General features: G+C 36.9%; 1 protein-coding gene across 1 annotated transcript; it reads right to left on the reverse strand.

The window, feature by feature from the left end:
• Nucleotides 1–7,699: 7,699 nt before the first annotated feature.
• On the reverse strand, nucleotides 7,700–9,202 carry LOC145166206 (polyprenal reductase 2-like). The gene is made up of 6 exons (XM_079085152.1): nucleotides 8,968–9,202; nucleotides 8,628–8,872; nucleotides 8,328–8,538; nucleotides 8,160–8,258; nucleotides 8,000–8,071; nucleotides 7,700–7,920 (listed from the first exon to the last, which is right to left on the reverse strand). Exons 1-6 carry the CDS (start codon nucleotides 9,121–9,123, stop codon nucleotides 7,816–7,818), a joined length of 888 nt encoding a protein of 295 aa, XP_078941278.1. The 5' UTR covers nucleotides 9,124–9,202; the 3' UTR covers nucleotides 7,700–7,815.
• Between the last annotated feature and the right edge of the window lie 435 nt (nucleotides 9,203–9,637).

Consider the following 9,637-nt stretch of genomic DNA (forward strand, 5'->3'; position numbering starts at 1 on the left):
ATTCCCAGTACGATATTGAAACCATTCAGCTCAATAGGTCACAGCTCCTCATGGAATTCGTTTCCGTTTAAGTCGATAACGATATTCCTAATGCAATCGCTAATAGGTATGAATTTGCCACTGGCAACTTCTACAACTAGGGCATCATCAAGTTTTTCTTTAGGCAATGCTAGTCTTCCATCAAATTTATGTGATATAAAGGAGTAATTTGCTCCAGAATCAAACAATATATTGGCAGGCGATCCATTTACAAGAAAGGTACCTGAAGCGACGTCCGCTGCTTCCTTCGTGGCTTCGAGTGTCATCTGGAAAGCTCTGGCTTTTGGCTTCGGTAGGACATTAGGCCTTGCTGCCTCCTTCTTCTTCGGGCAGTCCTTCAAAAGGTGCCCTTCCTCATTACAACCATAACAAACTTTCTTGTTGAATGTGCACTCGTTGGCATAGTGCCCAGGCTTCCCACATTTAAAACAAGTGACCTCCCCGTCACATTTCCCATGATGTTTTGTTTTTCATTTTTCGCACCATTTCGCTTCGCCTCCTCCTCCTCTCGAACCAGACTTTGAGGATTTACTTTTCTTGTTGGATCTTGAAGATCCCTCGAACTTCCTCTTCTCACCCACCTCAGTTCTCTCCAGACCCCTTTCCTTTAACTGAGTCTCAACATTCTTGGTTGCTCTAACGGCTGCCTTCAGTGTGCTTGCCATTTTGACTGTTGGGCCAAAGTCTGATGGCAATCCGTTAGCAAATTTCTCGATCTTGGCGAGTTCAGTCGACACCAAGTATGGGAATAGCTTCATATTCTCATTAAACGCAACAACATAGTCATCAATGCTCATTTTCCCTTTCTTCAAGTTTTGGAACTCATTGTTTAGGTCGATCAGATCTATCTCAGAGCAGTACTGCATCTTCAATTGTTCCATAAACGCTTCCCAAGACATCTTCAAAGCTTCTCCTCGTGGCATCGTATCCGCCAATAATTTCCACCAGCTCAAGACTCCGGTCTTCAGTTGTCGAACCGCAAAGACGGTTTTCTGCTTATCACTACAGTTGCAGCTTTCAAATACCATCTCCATTTCGGAGATCCAGTCCATAATCTCCACAGGCTTTGGGTTTTCGGAAAGACTTGGTGGTTTGGCACCCAAGAAGTTCTTATACATACGTCCATCTCGGTCGATTTCCCTCTCCGGGTCATTCCTTCTTACCACTGGGGGTTCCACTTGACTGACAGTGCGGTTGTTATTCCTTTCTTTCGACTCTCCATCATTTCGTTTTGGTTGTTCAACATGCATTGAAGGTTCACTTCTATTATTCAGCAACAGTTGTCTCATTTCTTCCCCCTGTTCCGCCATCATAGCCCGAATCATGGCTTGAACTCCGGCCATTGTGACTGGCTCAGGTGCAACTTCGACTATCGGCACCTGCTCAATCACGTCGTGACGAGGCTGTTGATTCCTGTTTCCATTTGCGTTTCCAGCTCCACTTCGGGTTCTTTCCATTTCGATCTATACACCAAATTAGGTGAATTTAGATCTTTATTCATGATAGACGTTTAAATTCCCCTCATCACTCCGAAACGTTACATGCTAGTTCTAATATCGTATTCGAACGCTTAAAATCCTAAACACATAAAGTTTCCAGATCCGGTCGGCAACAGACCATAGATCCGAACAAATAATAGCATACAAGGCAAACATAAAGCATTTAGCACATAAAAGCATTTTAGGCATCCTTCCTAAAATAAACTAGTGCTTGTGTCTAAAATATGGAAGACACTCATCTCACGATCATCTCTTAGCATTCTAAGTTTAAGTCTAGAAATCCTACAAATTCCTAGTTCGCTTAAACTATTGCTCTGATACCAACTGTGCTATCCCCATTTTTACGGCCAGAAAAGACCAATTTCGTTTATGCTTTTTAATAAAAATCAGAGTAACTTCGTAAGAAAAGTGTTGCGAATTTTGTTCCCAAAACAAAGTATGATAAAAATTTATCAAAGCATTTTTTAAAGAAATATATTTTCATTACATTACAAAAACCCGGGATGTCAATCATAGATACAGATCATAAGCATAAACCAAAAACATCATAGGCCACAAAACACAATCTGACCTCAAAACAACATAGGCCTTACAATATTCCATTTATTATCTATTGGCCTAAAATCCACAATCTCTCGTCAAGTCATCCAACTATGCTTTTGCCACTACCTGTAATACAAGAAACTGAGTGGGTCAGGCTGGGGAGCCTGGTGAGCATATAGGGTTTTCAACCCACAATAAATAAGTTTATTATTTTCAACAATCAATAAACCCGATTACCCGTTCCCGTTATCCTCACCATACGTCCCTAAAGCATCTCTCATAAGGGACCTATCCTAAGGAATTTCATCGGGATGGACACTACTGCTAAGGGGATTCCTCAACCATATATGTCCGTAAGGCAACCATGGGGGGGATGGAGTACACCGGTGAACACTTCGTTCACAAACACCTACAGGTTGCGAGTCTGCTAGCGTTCCAATGGACTTCTTAGAAAAGTCTGTGGTCGTCATCCATACTCCGCTAGATGACTGGAACAACGTCAACATTGAGGCCTCTCATCATTTTATTTCACCACACACCAACTATTTTATCTACCCATATTCTACCCAACATATTTGTAGATATAAAATACATACATGGTCCAGATCTGTAAAACAAAGCTTACATCTTTTATCCAGCATAACTTTCAAAGCATAAAATACATATACGGTCTAGATCTGAAGAAAAAGTCCAGATCTGAAGGAAAGAAGTTCAGATCTTTCATCCAACATAGATCTCAAAGTATACAATTTAGATCTGAAGAAAAAGTTTAGATCTGAGATGAGGAAGTGTAAATCTGAAGGAAAAAGTTTCAGATCTGAAAGAAAGAAGTATAGATCTTTCATCCAACAAACATCTCAGGTAAACAGATAACATATATATACACATAACATGTAATTTATATAAAATACTTCATATCTATGTGTAAGATGAAAGTGACTATACACTCACCTGATACGGAGTGATTCGGACAACACTTCGCTTCTTAAAATAATCTTCTTTGAAGAAACCGGGAAGTTTGCTTGAAAACCGGGCTCTGCACGGGCAGAGTTTCAATCCGAAAAACTCTTTTTCTCGGAGCCTTCTAACGCTCTGGGGGTTTCTTCAAGTGCTAGGGAAGTTTCCTAGGCTTTTGGGGGGTTTAGGGAGGCTAGAGAGAGAAGATTTTGGGGTGAAGGAAGTGGCTGCCCTCGGCCTCCATTGATAGGCGAGGCCTCAGACGAACGCGGGGCGTAGCCCTCGCTGTATGCGGGGCGTACAGCTCGGCCGTACACACGTGGCGAGACTTCGGTGGGGCGACGTGGCTCGTTGTGGACCGAGGAAAAAGTCAATACGCGGGGTGTACCTCCTTCGTACGCGGGGTGTAGTGCGAACGCTCAGCGTCCGCAGGTACGCTGGGCGTACCCCTTCGTACAGCCTTCGTGATTTCCCACTCCAACTTCAAAAATTCATATCTTTCACGTACGAACTCTGTTTTCGACGTTCTTTATATCCACGCATAGGTGGGACTGTACTCTACAATTTTCGTTTAGACTTCGTCGATTAATTCTTGACCGATTTTAAATTGAATAGTATGAGAAGATTACAATCTTACACGACCGTGTAAAACTCATAACTTCTACATACGGACTCCGTTTTCGTCTGTGTTTTTATCGTTGTGCTCCTATTGACGAGATCTTCAATTCTCATTTGGGTTGTGTCGGCCAACAATCGACCGATCTACTATTCGAACTTCGGGCTGTGCACTGCCGATCCGAAACTTAGAAAAATCATAACTTCCTCATATGAAGTCAGATTTGGGCGTTCTTTTTATCTACAGAATCCTTGTCACGACCACTACCACTTCATGTATCGATATCGGGTTTATCTCGCACTTTAATTTTGACTCTTATTTTTATCCTTTATTTATTATATTATTATAAACAAGTAATAAGCACACAAAAGCACATAATTCACATAATATTCAAATAACTCCTCTTTATTACTTTAAAATGGGTTATAATGGTTGACCTAGACTATTACATCATTGCATCAATGCTTAGTCTCGAAACACGGGCGTTACACATACTATGCCTCTCTATGGTCATTCCTTTGTGAATAGATCCACTGGACACTATTCCAATGATGCAAAGTTCATAATTTCAAATTCTTATTATTGTCTAAGATGTAGTGGAATTCCAACTTTACATGCATTGACGTCATGTGATGCCGAGGCTCTAAAGTCATAGAGACTGAACCTACGATATTACATAATGCTCCGTTGGAAGTTGTTATTAGAAACAATTCCCTGATTATGAAGTCTCAATTCAAGATACATTCCTTGAACACCTCTCTTGCATTAAGGGTTCTAACTCATATGTAGATTTTGAAAACATATCCCATCATGGAAACATTTCCATATTCTATATGACCATCAATTCTGACCAAGAATCATCTCAATCCAAAACGTGCTACTATGGTCCTTTCCAAATATTGTCATACTTCTAACTGTCCACTAGCACCAATCGTTGCTAAAACCTTAGAATGTTCTTGACAGTTGTTTAACAACCTTAGTCACAAAAATTCTAATCCTTTTCAGACAATGCTCTAGGCATTATAAAAATTAGAATAAGTGAACATTATAACATATGTGATCGATCCTATATCTGAAGCATATGTGACTCGACTCATTATGTTCTGTACAAGGATTTAATATATGTTCAGTTCTTTGCTATAATATTCCTATATATGGAATCTCCTATGTAGAAACATTTTAACATGATATTCATATATGTCTTTGACTAAGTTCTACTAAACCATACGATCTAAACCTTTTGACTCAAAATGAAGTATGAGTGTCATCTCCCTTAAGTCCACTATAGCGAAATATTTTCCGAACTTTGTAACTTGCAAAAACAGACACATTGTTCCATATAAACAATATTGTCAACATGCAATACCAACATAACAATTATGCTTCCACTAGCTTTGACATGTCTCCATAAATCAACTGGACTTCTAGAAATCAATACTCTTTGACTTTCTTAAGGAAGTGCAGATTTCTGTTATGCGATGCTTCGATAAATCTCCAAATAGACTTCTTAAGCTTATACACCGTAGTTGGATTATGTGTGTATTTAACCCCTTTCAAGATAGATAGATATATCACTTGAAAAGTTCAAACAATTCCTTGCCATTCCTCAAAATTTAAAATATGAAGATGGATGTCATAATCTTATTGTGCATTTGAGAATGCAATTTACACAACTAACATATAGATCAGATCTTCAAAATCTATTAGCGATGGTATTTCCTCATAATCATTTTCATGAGTCAGAGCAAAACCTTTGCCACTTAGATTTTATGGTGCATACATTCCCATCCATGTGAATCTATCATTTCCAACCTACAATCATAAGACAAGGTTTAGGAAAAACCAAAATCAAATTCATTTTTCCTTTATGTACCGAACTTTGCTATTTTTTATAAATAATTTCTTGCCTTCTGGCAGCTCAAGGGCGTACCAGTGCTTCCATGTTGTTAGTAACTCATCCATATTGACCAATGTACTTTCACCGACCAACACGTTTTTGCTTTTGCAGTTAAATGAAAACATAGAACTCATAAGCATTTCTAACTCAACTAGAAGTGCACAAAAATAAGAATGTGTCAATCAAACATGACAGGTTATCAACCTCAGGTCGCATGCTAGTGCTAACTAAAAGGTCTATTGTCGATTGACTCTTGAAACTCTCAAGATCAATATGACTCCCACTGACTTCTTGACATATGAGTTGTTCTTTCAAGGAACATTCCTTGACGAGCTAAAACAAATATTCAAAAGTTCGTGTGGATTCTCGGCAAGACAACACTTCATAGAAGTGAACATATATTAATTATAGGTTAAACCCTGATTATTAATTAAGGTTGTTATTGGGTTATGATTAGTGTGAGGAGTCGTGTTAGCAGCAACTCGAGTGTGTGATTCAGTTATCTTCAGTTAGAGGTGAGTCTTCTCACTGTGCTTGTGGGTCGAATACACCAATGTCGGCCCAGTAAATTGTGTATGTATGATTCTAGATGCTTGTAACTCTTATGTGTTTGCATGTTGGGTTGAAATAAACCCCAGGGCTGGGCCCATTATTGTATGATTGGGTTGGAAAAAACCCTAGGGTTGGGCCCTAGGGCTAGGCCCATAATTATGTATTGGGTTGCAATATACCCCAAGGCTAGGCCCAATTGTATGTTTGGTATGTGGTACTTTAGGAAATTCATTAAGTATTGTACTTACAGTTTACATATATGGTTTCAAGTAATTCTAGTACGAAATGGTAGCTCGACGTGACGGCACAACATCATCCCCTCATGATTTCCGCATTATTTGGATATTTGTACTATGATGTTTTTGATATTGTATCTTGTGTTTGACTAGGAGATATATGATGAATGAAATTAATGGTTTATATATATATATATATATATATATATATATATATATATATATATATATATATATATATATATATATATATATATATCACTATTTTTAGGTCGTTATATTACTTTTATGTATGCTTCGGTATAAATTTCAGTTTCTTTAATTTTCATGCTTATTTTTAGACACGTTTCCTATGTATGAATTTGCTCACACATACGTTTTCATTCGACACCGATCTTATATATTTATTTATCAACAAATACAAAAATACATAACTTTTATCAATATAATCGTTAAAATAAATTTATAAAACGGCTTGGAGTCGCCGCAACACGCAGCGGGCAAAATCGTACATTAGATAAATCCATAAATACATTTAAATTTTGAAAAACATAAAAATTAAAAATTTCAGAGACCAAAAATATATTCATATAATTAAAACCTACTATGACCAAAGCTATGATTATGACATTTCCTACAATTCAAGAGCGATATGTAATTTTGTTTTATTTTTCTAAATACTTAATGAAAATCGGATAAATAGTATTTATTATGATTTAGAGGAAACGAATACCTTCATAATGAGACCAATATTAAATATGTTAGTTTTGAAAACTTTTTGCATAAGGGGTATTTAAGATTGTTTATTGTAAATGTGTTTATTAATTAATTCGGTGTTAAAACATAGTTTTAGAAAAAATATTTGGATTAATTTATTCGATATCAAAAGGAAATAAATTGATAAGTTATTTTTAGTGTTTCATGCACTTTTATTTTTTGTGTAAGAATAAAACAACTTATCAAAAACCTTATTAAATTAGTTTAAGTAAAAAAGTGACTTATTAAAAACTCCTTATTTAAGTCAATAAATATTTATAAAATATTTTTATCCAAACACAAAAAACTACTTATTGCTGGTGCCAAACGGAATAAGTTAATAGGACAATTAACACTTCAAATAAGTAATCCTAAACACCCTCTAAGTTTTTTTTAAGTTTTATAAAAAAATCTGTATTGATTATGTTTTATCAAGTATACAACTAAGATTTTATTTGTTAACGTCCAGATTTAATTAATGTAATAAAATATAGATTGAATGAATAAGTTAAATGGCGTGACGATATTTTAACATCCGAAAAAGAAATAGAAATAAATATAGCTTTATAAAATATATGTTTATATGTCGATATGGAGTGAGAAATAGATGACAAATGACATTATTTTCTCTAAATTAAATGAGGTCTAAGCGAACAACACACAGATGCATAAGATGGTCCAAGCGAACAACACACACAAGCATCTTCAAAGTTCAAGTCACTAATAAACAAACGGGAAAATAATACATCGATTGCGAGGGTAATTGTCGAATTTATGGCGATACCATATCTGTGTTTCTATTGCTGCAAAAACAAGATTTGCCACCTGCAAGATATATATCAGATAGGGTGAAATTTTTGAATTTATATTGAATTCAGGTGCGAGGGCAATGTAAAAAACATACCACAAATGCTAAAAGCAACCACAACGAGAGATCTGCACCACCACTAGCCACCACAAGACCACCATAGATGACCTTCATCATCAACATTAATTGCTTGTAATTTGAGCTTTCCTTCTTATGTTGAAAAACGGAGGTTATAGAACACACATGAAATACTTACAATTTCAGCCGTGTAGTGTGGAGACGACACGTATTCAAACCAATCTCCATACGGAATAACGTATTCCTCCAGCTTTTCGGTTTTGTCTCGCAAGGAACCCTAATTATCACAATGTTAAAACAACAAGAACAAAGTATATAACTTTTCTTCAAAATGGAAAAAACTTACAAGGATTTGATGACAACGAAGCTGATGGACCCAACCCCATAAGAAAATTGCACCACCTATCCACGCATACCATGGAAGCATCAAGAAAGGAGTCACAAACATCCATATATTATCAAATCCAGGCCTTGACATGTGAACCCTTCCACTGACAAAGTCAAAGACTTGAGGTGCAAAATTACAGCATAGCGAGAGTGGAGCCAGTGCATAGAAACTATTTTATAAAAAAAGATCAGTTGAATATATTAGCAAAGAATCTTGAGAATCGGGGCTGTTACGTTTCAGATATGTGAAGAAACTTACAATATCCCCACAAGATAACCAAAGATGTGCATTCGAGCTGATGGACTGTAGTTAAAAACATAGATCGACTCATAGAAGCGTCGTAAAACTTGAACTTCCATGAGAAGAAGGAGAAACACAGATAGCCAAACGTTGTATACATGTTCTCTCATTGCATAAGACCACACTGAAACAAGCAAGATTGTCGTCCACAAAACCCCCACCACGTAAAAGTGAAAGAAGAATCTCTGAGGCACAGTTAGTTTCTGAAATGCATAAAAAGAGAAATATCAGATATAAATATATAAGGATGACTATATAGTTTATTACTATTATTAGAAATTGCACATGTTTCACTTACAGATTTGGATTGCACAATCTTGCCTCTTTTGGCAATCCCCAATAGAGCTGTGCGAAACCAACCAAGCCCAGGCAATGGGAAACAGGCTACGGCAACTGGAAAAGTAGCAAAGATCCATGCTGCTCGTATGAATGATACCAGCCCCACCTCTTCCATTCTTTACACAAAAATGGGAAAAAAGGGAACCCCAAAATAGCGTGTACTATGACTGGGTGAGTAGAAAGAGAAGATCCAATCCCTTGTAGATTTTATTAAGAGTAAATTACAGATTTTCTCCATCTGGTTTTCCAATGTGTAGTTTTAGTCCAACTTTTTTTTTTTTTTTTTTTGACATGACTAGTCTTTATGTTTCCAAATCTTGTACTAGTCTTTACATGTTAAGTCAGAAGTAAAAGACTATTATACCCGTAATTTGTCTTTTCCGTTATTTGATCATTTTTGTAAATTATAAGGATCACTTTTGTAAATGGTCACAATCAACCCGCCACCATTACCACCACGAATAACCAATGACCACCATCACCACCGTCGTCGATCACAATCAGCACCTTAACCAATTACATCTGTTCCTAGAACAACTCCTATCCCATTGCAGCCCCTTCCTTTTAATTTCTTCCTTCATACATATTGTAACCATCACTCACCATCGTCTTCTTCAACACCCTCCGGC

This window comes from Lactuca virosa, chromosome 3 (genome assembly GCF_052849685.1).
Source record: "Lactuca virosa cultivar CGN04683 chromosome 3, Lactuca_virosa_CGN04683_v6, whole genome shotgun sequence".
NCBI classification, from domain to species: Eukaryota; Viridiplantae; Streptophyta; class Magnoliopsida; order Asterales; family Asteraceae; genus Lactuca; species Lactuca virosa.